Here is a 19,483-nt window from a genome sequence, read left to right on the forward strand (position 1 = left end):
GTCTGTAGGAAAGATTTCTTCTACTACTCATTTTTCTGTCTTCAGTGGCCTTGTTACTCTGAAGGGTAATGACAGACTGAATTGAATTCTATTTATTTCCTCTAATTCTGATAACAAGTGATGAAACCAATGGACTGTCACATTCAAGTAGCTGCAGTCATTCTTGTTCTCCTTTGGTCAGTGACAGCATTGGCTTTGCATAGTGCAAGCTATCTGTCATGAGTACCAAGTCATCTGGTTTTGATGTCAGCACCTGTGTTAGGAACTTAAATGCCTTGAATTCCCTTTCTGGCTCATGAGGAAAGTTGGTTCTGGAATATGAGTGTTGTGGTTTAACCTGGCAGACAGCCGAGCATCATGCAGCCATTTGCTCAGTCCCCCACAGTGGTGTGAGGGAGAGAACTGGAAAACAGATAAAACTCGTGGGTGGAGACAAAGACAATTAATAGGACATCTTCGGTTACCCACTGACCTGTGCCTAGCCAGACCCCGGGCAGCAGTTGTCCCCCTGATCAATACCCCTAGTTTTCTTGCTGAGCATGATCTCATACGGCATGGAATATCACTCTGATTGGTTTGCATCAGCTGTCCTGGCTATGCATCCCCCAGCTCCTTGCACACCCCAGTTCCTTTTTGCCAAGGCAGCACAAGAAGCTGAAAAGACTTTGGTGCTGTGTCAGGAGTGTTCAGAAACATCAATGTGTTATCAACGTTATTCTTATCTTAAATCCAAAGCACAGCATCTTACCAACCACTATGAAGAAAATTAAATCTGTCCCAGCTGAAACTGGGACAGACTGAACCTGCCAACCTCCAAACCTCTGGAGAAGTCTTTCAGACTCTTCAAAACCGCTGAGAAGTGAATAGGAATAGATGAAACTTCAAAGACTCATTTTATATGTTCTAATTTAGGTTGTATACGAAGTGAAAAAAAGTCACAATCACAATGAAATCAAACTTTACTTAATATCACTGCCTATCTAATAGGGAGTTCAATTTAAGCATGCCTTATGGCTTGGAAGACTGGATTTAATTATGCCTTATGAATAAGGGAATAAAAACAGTACTTGTGTTAATTTGTTGAATAACCACTTAAACAACTTTTTTTTTTATGAAAAATTTACTGAAGTAGTATAAGAAATTCCAAGTTCTATCTACAAATGCTCCAGCTTTGACACTAGTGAATTATGTGAAAGCTACCAAAGGACAGATACTGAAACCTGAAACTGAACATGTAAGTAATCAATAAAAGATCTTAATTGTGTAACAAGAAATAAGAACGTATTTATCATAGGGCATATGTACTGAAATCATCAGATCACTTAGTCTGACTTAATTATGTTTCTCCTTTATGAAATGTTATAGCTTGCTTCTGAATCCAGTATCTCTTCTAGATATGTATCTGTTCTTGGTTAGAGTCTTAGCAGAATAATAATTTATAAGCAAGGGAACTTCTTATTTTATACTGAAAGATGTTTCACAGTTAAAAATGGTGTTCATATTCATCATCTTAATTTGTCTTATTTCAACCATTAGCTTTCTGTTCTCATTATACTTTTTCATGCTAGATTACACAGAAATGTAATTCCCAGTACCTTCACTGTGTGAATTCACTAACATGCAATAATTTAGGCACCCTTCAATATGCTTTTGAAAAAAAACCCTAATATTCTGTTACTGCTAAACGTATTCATATTTCTCTCCTCTTTCTTTAAACTTCAAAACAATTTTAATTGATGAACAAAATCCTGAATATAACATTAATCATAATTTATGTGAATGTAATACAGAGAGGAACATGAATTCATTATTGCTTTTCTTGTACATCGTGGGAAAGCACTAGCTCTTTCTTGCCCTGATGTTACTGTGACAAATATAAGAGGATGTCATATTATGGCACTTCATCTTAAATGCTCACATAGCATTTATATTCTATGATGTAGCATTTACATCCTCCTTTATCCTCTTTATTTCATAGACTCTAAGCCATAAGGTTTGCTTGCAATGATCTCCCTGCACAACTTTGCATTTAGCTGTATTAAAACCCGTTTTGTTTTATTAGATTTTGTTAGATAGGTAACCAAATGATCCTGATAACCATACTTTCCAGTCCTTACTGTCCTTCATGTTTCTACTCTGCTGTTGATTTTATACCTATTTCTTCCTCATTGGTTATGGTAGATCATGATGATCATTTCTTAGTTAATCAGTTTTCAGGCCATTTATGATTTATTGATATATACTATATACTACTCGTTTTTTAATCAGCTGTGTTATTGAATGAACTGCTTTGTGAAGTCTTATGCTAGATAATTTCGTCCTTTGAAAATAACATATTGGTATTCTTCCACAATTTCCCTGCTATCTCAAGTTTTATTAAAAATTAATAGAGAGATGGGAGATGCCTTCAGTTATTTGGCTTGTTGATTTGAATATAATTATCCCTAGCAGATGCTATCTAATATTTTCTTCACTTATTGAATCTTGAGTATGAAAATCTGTGCCTATGATGTTAAAACGTTAAATAAGGAATGTTGCCAAAGCTGAAACTTTGTGCTTATGCTGTCCTTAAACTCATGAGTCCTTCATGCACGCTCTATCTAATTAGTTAATATAATGAAAATAATACTTGGATATCAGAGATAATATGTTACCAGACAGCTTTGAAAGCTCTATAGTTATAATTACATGTATAATTATGAGAAACATTAAATATGGGTGATGTTTTCACACTTACAGTTTAAAAGATAAAACAGATTTTCTTCTCTGACTAGAAACAGAAAACTGATTCTGTAAATTGTGTGTGGTGCATGATGTCTTTAGACCTGAGTTCATCTAAAAGTGTAACACCACATTAAAATATCACCTTTTGGGAAGACTGCAGAACATAAAAGGAAGAATTATGCCTAGGAAATAATAGTAATCTTTAAGCCAGAAAGGTACTCTGAAATTTCTTTGGCTAGCAGCAGTGATTTTGATTCTGTTAGTGGATTATCTAGAACCTGTGATGATTCTAGGAGCAGCATTGTCCTAATCTTCAATGGGAAGTGCAAATTGGAAAATCTAAGTGAATGAGGTTTTCAATAGAAACCAACTACGGTATGAGTCTTCTACTGAAATTTATGGTTATAAGTAGGAATGCTGATGAAAGTAAGTAGCTGGCCGGTAGTAAGTTTATTAAAAATGTGACCAATGATAATCTACTACTGAAATTTTTAGAAATACCAGTACCGGAGTAGTGGGCAGAGAAATATTCAGTTGAACTCTCAGGATTAATCATTTCTTTGTTCATCTGGCAAGTGTTTGGGATTTTATCAAGGCACCCTATTCAGCAAATTACTTAAGTACAAGGGCAGCTCCGAAAGTAATGCCTCCTATTTTATGATGGCTCACAACATCAGAGGTGGATGTTTGTGGTATGGCAGTAGAGATTGAACTTTCCCACTGTTACATTTTGTTGCTATGTGACAGATGGCAGCAGAGGGGAAGTCTGACAGAATGGTGTCTGACATGGAAATTTATATGAAGTAAAAATGTAGCATCAAATTTCTCTATGCAGAAAAATTGTATCCAGTGACATTCATCGATGCTTGCTGAACATTTATGGAGACCAAATAGTGCATGTTGGCACAGTGACGCAGGTTTTGACAAGCACAGCATGTGGACTCTTGTTCACTGCTGGCAAAAATGTATAGCTAATGGTAGTATGCTAATAAATAGTGTTCTGTAACTGAGAATTTGTTCTATCAAATAGTGTTATGTTATTGTGTTCTTTGTATCTGTTGAGGTTTTTATGGAAATAAACAGGAGGAATCACTTTTAGAGCTAGTCACGTACATATACACTGCCTAATAGAGCTTTTCAGGTGCTTAAAGCTAGTTATGTACTGAATCAACGCCTCAGTACTTAAGCTGATATTAATCTTGTTGTACTGAAAATAACAGGGGATATTATAGCTAATTATGAGTTGGGAGTTTAATATATTCTAGTCCATGTAGACTTGTCTATGCTTAGTACTATCCTGAACCAGAACACAACCTGCCTGGTGACATCCATCCTAAAAAGCCTATGCTTGTATAGGTACAGATCTGTACTCAGAGATCCCTTCTTTATAGCGGTGCATGGAGACATTTTTCTTCTTCTTCTTTAGAAGATGGTGTGATGTCATATAAAAATGACTGAGAGAGTGATGAGGCACTGGAACAGGTTGTTTAAAGAAGCTGTGGATCCCTCATCCCTAGCATTGTTCAAGACCAGGTTTGATGAGCATTTAGGCAACCTAGTAGGAGGGATGGAGCTAGGGAATCTTTAAGGTCCCTGCAAACTCAAATCATTCTATGATTCAAGAATTCTACATTTCTGTTATTCTCTGATCTGCGTTTAAATTAAGCAGTTAAACTAACTGCTTTGCATTGTGATGATGAATCCACATAAGGGATTTGCTAATGCAAACCATAATGTACAATTAATTAGCTACCAATACCCTGGGTTCTGCCTGTGCTTTAGCCAATGAATTAATTTTAATCTTTGAAAATATTTATGAAATATTGTCTTTTGATAATCCTATATTATAATGGCTTTTATATCATAAATCTAAAATACTTAAAGCACACAACTGGATATGAATTAACGTATTGTTGTAAGAAGGGATTAAGATGCTCAGATTAAATTTTAAATCCTTGAGTGACAGATGCTGAGCATATTTACAAAAAATGAAATGGATGAACATATTTTGTGTCTGTCCTTCTAGTTAAGCAGATGGTTAATTTTCAGAGCATTCTTTAAAACTTCAGGTGGAGGTTTACGTAAGTGTGTTCTTCATCCATGCAGATGTGTTTGGCTCTCAGGCATCAAGAGGAAATGGCTACAGAATGGGTGCAGCTACAGTTATTATCTGCATTTATAATTGCCTAGGAAAAAATGTGTAGGAAGATTTAGTTTCACACTGACAGATTTAGAATGATCTGTTGCTATCACATGCAGTGCATAAAAGCAAGAAAAATAAAGTAATTACAGCTCCTGTTCACCCAATTTAGTTGTCAAAATGCACTTGTGAGTTTGATTAAAGGAAGAGGACTTTGAGAAGAAAAATAATATACTAATCATACTATAGGGCAGGCTGAAAATTGCACCTGTTCTGTGGACAAACAAGATTAATTAAAATGATGAATTTTAAGGCTCTGTGCTGAGGCCTCAGGATAACAAGGTGAATGCTACAAGTTTTTCTTCGTAACTTCCAGTGGTTCTTTTTTCTTGTTTCTATGTTAGAAGTCTGTGCCATGACTAAGAAGTCAAAAAACAATCTGAACTTGAATCATAGAATGGCTTAGGTTGGAAGGGACCTCAAGGATCATGAATCTCCAAACCCCTGCTACAAGCAGGGCCACCAAACTCCAGATCTAATACGAGAGCAGACTGCCCAGTGCACCATCCACCCCAGAGACTGGGCATCCACAGCTTCTCTGGAGGAACGCTATGGACCATTTTTTCCTCAGACCGTAACTCACACTGATTAGTTTTCCAAGCCTGACTTGAAATTGCCCTGGGACTGAATCAAAAAGCAGAATTTCCATATGTTGAAAGAGTGAATACCAGCAAGGAGAAAACTGATGCTGCTTAACTGTATGCCTGTTCAGCACACTTGGAATTACGACATATCTTTTTTTTTTTTTTTTTTTTTAAACCAACTGGCTCATAGTACAGATAGCCTCACTTCTGCACTTATTACTCTCCTGTACTGATTTGTAAACCCTAACGTGGACCTGTTCAGAACATGATTTTTGCTAGTTACCTCTTAACTAAACCACTTATTGAGAAGAAGGATGACTTTGATCCTGTCTCCTTCATGGCAGTCATGTATTGTCATTATCAATGACATGCTGTGAATGCCAATTAGGGATCCAGTGCCTGACCTTCTCCTTACAAGGGTTTGGGAGTCCTTGGATATATACTTGGATTCATCTTGGATTCATGTGTGTATGCCACAGGCACAGAACAAGGAGCCACAAATTTGCCCCCCCTCTTCCCACACCCTTTACATATAAATCATGCTGAGTCAATTCATTATTTTCTTCTTTATTTTTTTTTTTTTTAGCCAAATCCTTATTGTCTTCTTTCAGAACTGAATCAGACTCATTTCAGTCAAAACAGTATTTACATCATAACAGCACTGAAGTTGTAATGATATGAATTCTTTCCTGTCTGTGACTGGTTATATCTGAGCAAGATTAAGGGCTTGGCCGTCTGTGGTAGAAACCTGACCTAAGTAAGGTGCAAGTAACTAACGCATACATACATGGCTGACAGTTTATCCATGAAGATCATATTAAAGAATATCAAAGCTAGTTTTGCCTGCAGTTGAACATGTTCTCAAGATTTTCAAAGGAGACTAAAGTAGTAAGTGTCCAAATTCCAACAAAAACCAGTTGGAACAGCTCTGTGTTAACTCTTGTATGTCTTCTATAGTCTCTGTTTTTGCTGAGGTCTCTAGGCATTCTTGTGAAACTTCTGCTTGTATTTGTACTGTTAGTATGTAGGACTGAAATCTTAAGAGACTGTTAATTCATCATAAGTTCTTAACTAATGAAAATAACATACATCAGAAAACATTAGATAGCAAAAATAATAGCTGATATACTTTTTACTTTATTCTTCTTACTTTCAAATATTTAGTTTTGCTATGAGCTGAGTTTATATAACACCTTAATTTTGTATTTTTCACAGGAACGTAACCTGGAATAATTTAGCTATCCCAGACACCCACTGTTCCAGAGAGCTAGAAGAAGGTTACCAATGCCCACCTGGATTTAAATGCATGGACCTTGAAGATCTGGGACTAAGCAGGCAAGAGCTGGGCTACAGTGGCTTTAATGAGATAGGTCTGTCCTACTGGTAAAATCCATTTCAGTATACATTTTAAAATTTTATACATTTTAATATTTTATTTCAAAAGTTTATGAAATGAGTAGAACAGATAGCTCATGTCTGTTCTGAAAAGATATCTAGTGAAGTCAGCATTCTGCTGAAGTAGAACACATGCCGGAAAGGGAAGCTGCTATTTGCTTTGGAATGATGAAGTTATTTATTTCTATATTGCCTGGGATTTCCAATTAAATACCATTATTTAAGAAGAGTTTACTTTTGATTATCATCAATATGCAAATGCAATAACTAGTTACTGTGTTTTATTTATGATTCACTTTAGAGTATATAATTCATCTTATTTGTCTAATTTTAGTAGGAATTCCTGTGCCAAAAAAAAAAAAAAAAAAAAAAAACACACAAACCATAAAAACAACACCAAATCCCTCAAAAAATCCAAAACTACCCAAAATTACTTTGATAATTGTCTTGATGCTAAGGAAGAGGGAGAAAGTAACCTCATGTGTGTCTATGACAACCTGGATCCAAACTGCTTAAGCCAGAACATCATTCAACAAAATGACTGAGAGTCAGGCAGAGAGATATCGAATTACTGATGCAATATTTGTTCTGAGAGAAACATTCAGAATTACCTGAAAACTGCAGTCTCTGCAAGCTGGCATGTACTGTCCCTGTCCCCATAGGGAAACGAGTAGAGCACAGAAAAATAGTTCAGGAAAGATGGCAAGGGTATGGGCAGCAGTGGTGAGATTCATATCCAAATGGAAAATATGTAGTTATGCTATCAGAGCATTGCAGTTATCTCACATTTATTTAGCAGACAAAGGTCCAACTTGACCTGCAACTGTGCATTTTCATGAGCACAGCTAGGGAATTCCCTTCAAATGAGAAGGCATGCCTACAGCCGTGCTCATTCTGATGCCTCTCTCTGACTCTGATAAGCTTATTTTTCACTTTTCCTGGCATGAACTCTAGCCAGTAGACTTTCATCCTGGCCACGGCTAAACTTGAATGTAATAAAAAGTTTTGATGACTGTATGACTAAAGTCTAAAAGGATTTTTTGCATGCCGAGATCCTTTGCAGCTGAAGTCACTTCAGTTGGTTTCCAGGCCACAGAATATGCACAACCAGAGAGTTACAAGAATAGTCTCCTGTCATAACAGGCACTCTGTGATGCCAAATTGTTTCTGAATTGAAACTACTATTTCTGTCCTTTTTTCTGATGGGAAAGGAAATTTAAAAAATGATTTTAACCAAGTTCCCTCCTATTTCTCCCAGAAGGTACAAGTGTAACAGTTGTACCCAGTACTACTAACTGAATAGCACTTCTGGTATTAGCTGTCTTTTAAACGATAGTTTTCTTCAGTAGATATCAAAGAACAGCTTTGTCTGATCTCACAGGCAACCTTCAGATTCTTAAGTTTGTGGCATACTGCCATGCCTGGGAAATATGAGCTGAGTTCAACTTGAGGATAAAAACATCCACATGTCCATGAAGTTCTCTGGTTTGAGACAGCTTGGCAGTGGAGTGTGGATTAGGTGCATCGTCAGAAAAATTGTGCCTCAGATAGATGGAAATCACCCTGACGTTCAAAATTAGCTGTGGCATTGAAGACTGTTATTCTAGCTGCCTACCTGGTCACCAAGGAAAAGCAGTTGCAGTGTGTTAAATCAGATTAGGTGAATGAATGATTGGAAGCAGGTATGGAGTGCTTAATAGAGGAAACCATTATGTTTTTAATGATAGAGCAGGTTGACAAAGACATGTGAAATAATCTCTCCAAGGGTGCCTGCAAAGCAGATTTTAAAAACTGCTGAAACTCCAGCCTCCTCAGTCACAGTCCTGGCTTTATCGATATGTCATTTTGATTGCTGTATTTGAAAGATCAAAGATTGCTAACAGACATAGGAGAATACTCTGTTGTACACTGTTTTCATCTAGGTGTTAGTAATCAGGATTTAAGCACTTCTCAGTACTGTAATCAGAAACTGATAACTGAAAGCTGATTACTGAATTTTAAAATACTGGGTAATTCACAGTAGCCACAAAATGTTAAATAACCTTTCTCAAATTGGGAATGTTAAAAACAGAGTAATAACGAGAAATTTTATCAATATTTTATAAATCTCTGTTTTGTGATGTACCTTTATATGTAGTTAACAGGTAAGTAATAAAGTAGATCTTTTCTGTGTAATTACAGTATTTTATTGTTTATGTTCATTGATGTTTTACTTCTGCATATTAATATGCAGACTGTCCTTTTGGATTCTGAAATGTATCATTACAAAAATCACAGGAGCATAGCACTTTGACAGCTACCATATCATTACTGCCACTTAATCTGTGGTATAGAAGTATTTAATAAAAGGGATCGGGGTGGGGGAGAGGTTTTATTTTACAGTTCTACTATGGGGTGATCGAACTGTCCCCATCAGATAAAAGTTAATGGAGTTGTTTAAGCTGTGAGGACATGCCAAGCAGATAACGACATAATTGAAAAGTCCTTTAATTTTGACCATACCCTGCTCACAATTCTATTAGCAGTTTTTACTTTAAAGGGTTGGAAATTGAAAAGATAGCAAGGGTTTTGATAGTTGTCAATTTCCAGGTTTTCTGTTTTTAGCTTTGAAGTATTCTGTTCATCCATTATATCTATATTTGTATGCATGCATATATGAATTTTTTAAGGAAGAACATAGTTATAGACCATTGATAAATATGGCTTGAAGTCATCTTGTCAGAATAATCTAGTCTATCCTCTTTCTGTCTGAAGCAGATTTCACAATCTTTCCAGGCAATCTGTTGCATTACTTAGTTGTCTGTACTTTCCTAAAGTATAACCCGAATCTTTCTTTCTCCAATTTAAGATCATAACTTCTTACCTTGTTCAATATGGACATAGACAAAACTTCAAAAAAGCTTTTTAACATCTCTGAAGACCATCATTATGCCTCTAAGGATCTGCAAGGCAACATAGTTCTAAATGTTTCAGTCTCTTGCTGTAAAAATTGTATGTATTTTACATCTCAAATTAGTCTTTTTGGCCTTCTGTAGATTTTCTTCAGTTGATATATCTCTTTGCTGAAGCATGCTACTGGCAGAATATTCTAATAAAGACATTACTTACTGTGTTTTTAAGCTTTATTATGGTTTCTACATCCCAGTGAGATGTTTTCCATTTTCAAAACAGCATGATGTGGGTGATTCATGTGTTTTTCTGATTTGCTACTGCCTTTGTGTCCTTTTGTAAGAGCTGCCATCACTGTTTTCCAACTTGTATTCATTCACTTGGTGATTTCTTTAAAAAAGGTAAAGATTTTTCTTGTCTCTTTTGAATAGCATGCTTTTATTTATTTATTTATTTTTACTATTTCTTCAGTTTGCCAAGTTCTTCTTGAGTTTTACTTCCTTCCTCCTAAGTACTTTCAGAACCTCTAAGCTTACTTTTTTCTGAAATCTGATGAATACAATTTATTTTCTATCAACTTGGTGAAAAATAATCCAGATCCAGAATAGGCTCTTACGAAAACTCATTTGATAGTCTTCCATTCTGACAATGTGTAATTAGTAGCTGCATGCATTTACAAATCCTGCTTCCATTCTGTGTTTGTATAGCAATAATACAATAAGATTTGTGCCATAGGTTCCCTAGTGCCTGCAGAGTGCCAGTGTGTATTAATAGTATAGTACTTACTCTCGATGTTTGTGCCAGTTTCAAACATAGGACACATCAGCATATATCTGTGGCTAACACTCTGTTTCTCTCCAACATATGTATTTCTAGATCAGATATAGAATGAAATTAAGAGCACCAATCATCAGTATAATCTCTCCTGAGAGTAAAGTTATTACAAGCCAGGGCAGTTTTTTTTGTTTGTTTGGTTGGTTTTTTTGTTTGTTTGGTTGGTTTTTTGGCTACTTTTCTCGAAGAATTATGATCAGCACTCACAGAAGTGTATCTTAGAATGGCTTATGAAGCAAGACAACAAATGAAACCCTGAGTGAAGAATACGTTATCTAAGCCCTCTATACCTCAAATCTGTTACTCTTTCAGGTTCTGAGAGAAAGAATAATCTGCTCCCCACAGGTGAAGTGACTTCAGATGTTTACAGTTCCAGTTAATGGAAGGTTACAAAGAGTTATTTTTTGTTTTGTTTTGTTTTTTTCTAGCAAGTGGCTCGGGAACTCAATAGAAACTCAAATGCTCTTTCCAGCAGTTTGACACGCAACTTCTTAAGTAGATGTTGTTCCAATGCAGGAACAACATACTATCCATCAGGATGCCTGGAAGATTTTTCAAATGCTACCCATGGGGCTGAGTGGGTGTAAGAGAAATGAAATGAATGAAAGGCTTGGCTGACTGTGTGGTTGTGGGTGGCAAAGCTTCTTACTACTGACTATACCTGTATAATACTGTCAAGCTCTTCTCTTTTTCAGACTTCTTAGCTGATTTTGATTCAGACTTCTATAAAAAGATTGATATTTGCTTTATATTAGAACAGCCTTCAGCTTTAACTCACACTGAGAGCATCAGGTGCATTCACAGTTGGCCTGTTTCTCATTTTACTCTTTTGTCTGCTTCTCCGAGCAGTGTTTAACTCCACAGTGCGTATCTGATAGCATGACAGTATTGTGAAGTGTGTAAATATCTGGGGCTAAATATTGAGAAAAATGACCTTCATTCTGTAAATTAACCCTGATAATTGTATAGCTCATTGGATGTAATTGTATGTTTGCATATTTTCATCTAACATATCTAAAATGCATAAGTGTTGAATTAAACAGCAGTATGGGAGACTTGGGGAACTGTAATAATTACTTCTGCCTTCCATGTCACTGGTGACTGTGTGTCTATCTCTAGACAAAGTGTTTAACGTGGCAGTAATTGCTGTCAGGTCCACGCTAAAGTTATTGGTAGGGCTGAATGCCTGGGTGCTGCTGGAAAGGGTGTCATGCAGACAAAAATGTACAAGACTCCTTTCCACCCCCTCAGAACTTATTGCTGGGTCCTGAGTAGTTTTCCTCCTTACCTGTACTTTCCATATAGTATAAATCTTTTTGCATTCAGGTTTTTGTAACATCTGGGTAGTAATCATTTCATATGTGTCATGGGTGCAATCATCTGTAATCACCTACAGATGTAAACTCGCATCTACTTTACTGATTTTACTCCTCACGTAATCTTACAGACTTATTTTTTCATTATTTACAATGCTACATATTGCCTGAAATATTCTCCAAAGTAAAGAAAGAGTGAAAGATCCCTGAAAGCTAAAAAAATATATATTCTACAAGTTAAGGGAAAGAATTTCTATGCCATGAAAAATCATTCCAGAAGAAGAAACAGGGGATCTTATTCTATGCTATATTGCCAATCTATTGCTTGCTGGGATGAGTACTCTATTAAGTGATAATAATTACATCTGGTACGTGTCAAAAGTGTTTGCTAAAGACTACCACATTAATGTCAATTTTGTGTGTAGGAGATAAAAACACAGATGTTATATCTCAAAGAGAATGAAATTCAAATGCTAAGGACTGCTTCTAATTGCATGTTAAACAACAACAAAAAAAGTCTATTAAACATTTCTCACCTTATAGGAACAATGAACATTGTTCAATGTCACGAGACAGCAAAATCATCTAATTTCATGGGCTGTAGAACAGCAACAGAGCTTGAGGTCTCAGATATTTCACATTCATATTATAAGGACTTGTCCCTTATGATATGTGACCCAGAATTTAAATATTCATGGCATGTCTACAGTTGAGAGCCTTCTTTTAAACTGGTAATTAGGAAAAAAGTTTTTATATGTCATTGTGAAAAATGTCTGCTATGAGTAGCATAAAAGTTAGCCTAATTTAATGTTTGTTAATGGAAGCATCACTGTGGGGCCAAAGTCAACTTCTATTCACTTATAGCTATTGTTTTAATACAAGATTTGTGAAATGATCAAAATGGTCTATTTGTTTAGCCATAAATTGAATTTTTAAATGCCAAACATTGGAGTTAGACTGGTTCTTATAGGGGTCCTTTAAGCACGGGAGAAAAACCTGAGACTGTGCAACCAGTTTGAATTGAAAAGGCACTGCTCTTAGGAGTGTGATGCCACAAGGTCCACTCTTCAGAAGGAAGGAGAAGACAGGAAAGTAGAAGTGACATGATACTTGCCTCTTGGTAGCACTGTCAGCAACTGCTTGATCTTTCTGAGTCCCTAGTGGGACCTAGAGGAAAAAGCTGAGTTGACTCTTGCCCCAGACAAGAGCTTTGAGCATTTCAGCTCCATGAGGAATGGTTAGATTCAGATTGATGACCAGAGTAAAAATATGTTTAATTCTTTTTTTCAAAGTAGAAAACACTGATAGACAAAAGGATTACAGGGTTGTTTTCAGCCTCCTAAGGTGCTGCCTTCCTCACTGCCCTTTCACAGAAAAGACTCCACTGAACAAAGCCAGTGTGGTTTTATACTAGCACACAAGGCTGGTAATGTATGGATAAGCATCACATCAAAGACTAAATCTCTTGGCTCTTAGTCTGTTGCTATCTGGGATAGGAAGCAACTAATGGATTTAATAAAGTCAGGGTCTCCATTTAATTGTACTGGAGAGGGAGATGAGTTCTTATGAAAACTGTTGACTCAGTAATTATTTCATCAAAGCTTGGGGTCAGACTCCCTTCTTCTGTAGAAGATATGTATGTTTGATATTATGTCTTAATACTCCATTTATCTTAGCAAGTGTATCACAGTATTAAATACTTTGTTAAAAAGATCTAACACCATTCTATTTATACAGCTCTTTTTGTCTTTTTTGTCAAATGCTTGCATGTAAAGTGCCTAATACCGAGGCCTTCATCCATGACAGTGGCCAGTGTGGTTGTTATGCAGCTATGCGACAAGTGATGACAATGCTAATGTGTGAAGTTGCCAGAATGTAATCAGGGAAGCCATTCAGAGTGCCTAGCAATGAAATTTGGATTTTCTAAATGTGAACCAAAATTACTTAAAGCATACTCCAATAGTCTGCTGATTGAGAAACCTGTGAAAATAATTGTTTTAAATATGGCAATAGGCTTTTGTTTTTCACTGGAATTTCTATCTAAGCCTTGCAGATGGAGAGTAATAAGGCCGTGATTCCAGTCGAGGCACTGTTGTGGGTAGAACACTATTTGCTCAGGGAATTTCACTTAATTTGTTCTATTGTCAGTTACATGAACTTTCAATCACTGACTCAGGTGTTGAGAAGAAAAGAAGACAAATAGGTAAAGAAACAGGGAAAACACCTTCACTCCTTTGCTTATCTCAATTTCAGTCTGCACAGCTCTCCTCCACATGTCCTAGTCCTCACTCCCTACTTTTGCTGCATGCGGAGCGAGGCCAGTCACAGAACCTGGGTTAGGTGCATAGTGGCTTCTTTCTTGCTTTTCCCTGTTTCATATTCTTCCTCTGCTGCTTATTCCTTGTTCACAGCCTCTGCTTCAGTGTGGGTTTAGCCATGGGCCACAGTTCCTTCAGGAGTGGCTATTTTCTTGTGTGTCCCCTGCTGTCTTCCTAAACCCTAAATAAACTTATGCAGGCTAACTTTGCCTTTGGAGAGGAAGATTCAGAAGGTGATGCAGCACTCTTGTGAGTCTGGAGTACTAAGGAAAATGGTTCATTTGCCCCATATACTCGAGGTGAGAACAGTTTAGGATAGTTGTTTATTTCTCCTCTAGCGAAATAGTTCTTGTTACAAAGGATGTGAGCACTGTGGGTAGTGAGCCATGGCTATGCAAATGTACCTTAGGTTGTACCTTAGATATAACAAACAAGGTGAAAGGGGATAAACTATTGAATCACTTTGTAGGCTTAAAGCACAATGCTGTTTTCACTGCTTTCAGCTTTCTAAGGACTGGCTTTCTAAGGTCATGCTTAATTTTCCATTAGAAATTGCTTAATGACAGAAGGCCTTTTTTTCTTTGGAGTTTTTTGTTTAGCAGGAAAAATACTGATGAAATGTGGAAGTTAAATATAGACAAATTTAATTTCTCTTTTGCAGGGTACAGGATACAGGATAGTATCTTCTAGATCAAATTTAACTCTCGCAGAAATACGGTATGTCAAATCCAAACATTTAAGGGAGTCTTCTAATGGCCTAAAGCTATTAAGGCCTCTTGATAGTCGTAGCTATGCAGCTTTAAGCTTAATAGCTTGAAGTTATTAAGGTATCTTGATATTTTCTTGCTGCGTTTTTCTGAGATTTTTAAAATTTCTTTATTCTGTTTGCCACGTTATTACAATTTTGATGCCTTGTTTATGTACTGCTTCACTTCTTCCTCTCCTCTCCTTCTTCCAAAGGCAATTCATATTGTCTTACAAATTGAATGATTAAGACAGTTTCAAACATTTTGATCCATTCTTCCTCCTCTACAAGTATGCTCAGTAGTGTTGTTAGTAACTTAACATTAAAATAGATAATAAGAATGTCATAACTTAGAACTGACAAAGGTGAAAAATTTATCAGTGCATTGTGCAGAAAATTCATTTTGCTTTTACAGAATTACTCAGACTTTCCTTAAAAGCTAAATCATATGTCTTTATTCTCAGATCACTGCACCAAGAGAAGGATGTTGTTTAGGAGCAGAAACAGAAAAGAAGGCTAAGCAAATTTCTTTTAGTAAAATGTGCTTACACAGTTCAATATTTTCAGTCTTGGCAGTGTCCATTGAGCATGAATTTCATACATTGCACAGTAAAGCATAGTGTGATAAACAGCACCTTTCAGATGACAGCAATAAGCTTTTTTCTTACTCGTTCTCTACGTTCTGCATAGTGAACTTTATATCTTGATCCTATTTTTTCCCATTCTGAGTGAGACATATTAGAAAAACCTTATTATTGAACAAAAAAAATTAGCCACATAATTTTCCAAGAAAGTCACCAGTTCTATAGTTTCCATGGCTGTTTTTTTTTTTAGTAGTATTGTAGTGGTCTTCTACTGTTTACCATGCTCTGGCAAGGATATCATGTGTTATGCTTATCACTTGTCTCTCTCAAATGAATGATCACATTTTACTGCTTTGCCTATACTTCAGCCCAGCTCCTGAAGAAAGTCTCTTGGCTGAATCACAATGCTGTCAGAACATTTGTGTTTCTGCCTTATGTGGCCTCCAAGATGCTCATGCTGTGTTGTTGCCTCTAAAATTATTTCTTGTTCTGGAAAGAGCTGTATCCTCGTTATATGTGTTTCCTCCATTTAAATTTAAGTGTATTTGATGATTTGTAATACTCATAATCAAAACACCAATTTTTATGCCATTTTGCATGATAACTGGCCAGCAAACTAGTTGTAGAAATACTTGTATCCTCTGTATGAAGGATATATATCCTCTTCTGACTAAACACAGAGTAATTGGCCCTTACTTATTGACTTCCTTTGGTCATAAATAACTTGGTTATCCTTTGTAAATGACTTGCTCCTGCAGTCTGACAGGACTGACATGGATTTTATACCTTCTCTGAACTATACATGTAGGAGAATTTTTCTGTACGTGATTGGATATTAGGTTGGATATTAGGAAAAAATTCCTAACATTGAATGTCATATGTTGGAGTAGGCTACCCAGGGAAGTAGTGGAGTCATCATCCCTGGAGGTTTTTAAGAAATGTGTGCATGTCACACAAAGGGTCATGGTTTAGTGAACATAGTGGTGATGGATTGACAGTTGGACTAGATGATCTTAGTGGTCTTTTCCAATCTCTGATGATTCCTTGATGATGATTCTATAATACTTTGAAAATACAGGTTTTTTGTTATTTAAAAGTATTGCACTAAGGTTCATGAAAAACAGACAAATGCATTTGGTTCATTCGTCTTGGTGGAGATTAGATGTTGCTGTTACCCAAGTCTGTGGGGAATGATGGTGGTTTTAGAGTCATGATTAGCTCTGATTACCAAAAATTCTGGGACACATGGCAAAATTATAATTACTGTGGAAAGACTGAAAAGACCTTTCAAACATGAGGTCCTGATGAGCCTTCCACTGAAGAGGAGTAGTTTGCAAGAAATCTTCAGTTTATTACAATTTCAAAATTTGATTTGACAATTCTACCTTAAACAGGTGGTGTCATTACAAAATGGTGGTTCTCTAGTGTAGGTCTGTGATAGTGAGGTTGCATGATTGTGAAGAAAACAGGTCATTGCTTTACTTGCAATGAACACAGCACCAAAATGATCAGACTACCAGGGAGCATGTTTCTTCCAAATTTTCAGTCTCTTCCAGCCTCTGAAATGTTTTGTATGTGATGTAGAGTCATAGAATGGCCTCGGTTGAAAAGGACCGTAATGATCATCTAGTTTCAACCTCCTGCTATGTGCAGAGTTGCCAAAAAAAGCTGTCTTCATACAGTACAACTAAATAAGAGGCCTAGATTTGGAATTTAAAAAAAAAAAAAAAAAAAAAAAAAAAGTGACAAACTCCAAATAACTGCTTTAGACATTCAGTGCTTCTGTGTACTTGCCATTTTCCTCAGTGACACTGTTTCACTTGCCTCATTAATTGAGACCTTTTTTATTATTATTAATGGTTTATAGACACAGAGCTAATAGCAAATATAGCATCCACTGAATTAGTTCTGTTACACTAACAAATGATTTGTAGAAGTTGTAGAGTTTGGGGAAATTAAGAGTAGTTTGAGCAGTCCTCAAGAATTTTAATTTATTGCTGTGCTAATCCTGAAGTAATTGAGTCTTGCAGAAAACCGAGCAGTCAGGTGAAACTAATGTGAATAGATTAGTACAGTTGTCTTGTACTGACAGCTGAAGAAAACTTTATTGCTGCTAAGCAAATTTGCTGGAACACACTTCCCCTGGCATTCCAGGATATATGAGGTGTTAGTTTCAACAGCCGAATAGTTAGCTCCATAACGAAGTAAAACAACTTTCTGGAAAGTTTTACTTTTTCTTCTGCTCTCAATTTTGTTTGTAATCATGGATCTTTGGATCTTCAGTGGTGTCTATCCTATTCTTATATATAAAGTTTAATACATTGCTCATGTCAGGATAGTATTCCGCACAGCAGGTAGTGACCTGCCTGACATAAATGCTGTGTGCCTCGTCCATTCTTTTTCTTTCTGTTCTGTGCCTGGGAAGAAGGAGAGAATGGTCTGCACAATGAACCAATATATTTTGGTTAGATTTCATTTTGAAAGTAAATAGTTTGATGTTTTCCTTGTTATATACTTTCTGATAAGTATTTATATGATACGGTTGGCAATGTTGAAAAAGCATACTTTCTGATGTTAAGTTGAAGGCCATAAATTTCACTAATCATAAGCTGAAGGAATGGAAAAGTGACAGAAATATTGTCATATGAGGATTTAAGAAAATGAAATTTGAGCCATGTCAAAGGCAAGCTTTAGTTGCATCTTGTTTTTGTGTTTTTCTTTTTACCACTGTAAGTTGTATCCCCTCAGACATATCAGTCTCTGATTGACACAGAATTCAATGCACTGTTTCTTAACTTAAGAAATGTAGTCTTAAATTCTGCATGTGTAACTTTATTCCAGTGATTACAAGGAGATCAAAAGCGTAATAATGAAAACTCTTACTGTCTATTAGAACTCACTTGCACTGGCACTAGCATTGGCTTCTTAATGGGCTAGATTATCTCTCCTCCTCCTCCTCCACTGCCTAGTGTCTCAAGAGGTCTTACTTGCTCCAAAACACGTTATTAAGGACTTGTGGAGTGGAGGTTGCTGTAAAATGCAGTGTTGAAGACAATGTAATTTGTGTTGTTGGAGCAGAAGGAGCTCCTAGCAAGACTTCACACTGTGTTCTCAAGAATGTTCTGAGTTAAATGCCCTCTCAAGTACTGTCTCCACAGATGACCACTTCATTCTTGCATTCTGCGGCCTTGCTTCAGCACAGCAAGGCCTCCCAGTGTGGTTTTGAGATGATGTGCACTCTGTGAAGGCAGAGGAGGAAATTTGCTTTTGTACTGCTGCTACTGTTCATTTACAATTCCTGTGGGAAGCATAAGTTAAACACTCAGGTCTATTATCTACGATACGTTTCTTGTTCCTCTAATGCAGAACACTAGCCCAAGGGTCCGATAACTTTGAGAGGCTAAATAAAACAACCAAGGGACACGTGCTAAGAATGTCATGGTCATAGGAAAATAAATACACGTTTAAGACCATCTCCTTAATAAATTTTACTAACAAAATAAATAGAAATATCTGCTTTGAGTAAACTAACGACTCTGCCCACCACAGTGCATAAGAATTTAAATAAGGCTTGTGTCAAAGAAAATGTTTCTGTATGGACAGCTACTCACCACTCACAGTCTTACAAGGAGCAATCTGGAGGAACGGAAAGTAGAATTGGATGACAGTAGTGTGCATTGCCCTAAAACAAAAGACGTGACTGATTTCAGCCACACTACAGAGAAGGAAGCTCTTAGCCAATAGGCAAAGCATGAAGATAGGCAATTAGAAATCTGTCATTCCATACAAAGAAAATTAGATCCTATCAGCTTAATTATCAGTCCGTGCAATTAAGACAATATAGCTCTGCATAATGAAAGCTGCAGTTTTGGGATAATAGAGGTAATTGTTTTC

General features: G+C 36.5%; 1 protein-coding gene across 1 annotated transcript in view; it reads left to right on the forward strand.

The window, feature by feature from the left end:
• NALCN (sodium leak channel, non-selective) overlaps positions 1–19,483 on the forward strand; it is a 215,303-nt gene that overhangs the window by 42,800 nt on the left and 153,020 nt on the right. The window contains exon 7 of the mRNA XM_042810179.1: positions 6,724–6,878. Within this exon, the coding sequence (XP_042666113.1) occupies positions 6,724–6,878 (155 nt within the window). The remainder of the gene's footprint in view (positions 1–6,723; positions 6,879–19,483) is intronic.

Source organism: Centrocercus urophasianus, unplaced genomic scaffold, assembly GCF_019232065.1.
Source record: "Centrocercus urophasianus isolate 14NV4802_14NV808 unplaced genomic scaffold, USGS_Curo_1.0 seq_12, whole genome shotgun sequence".
Lineage (NCBI taxonomy): Eukaryota > Metazoa > Chordata > Aves > Galliformes > Phasianidae > Centrocercus > Centrocercus urophasianus.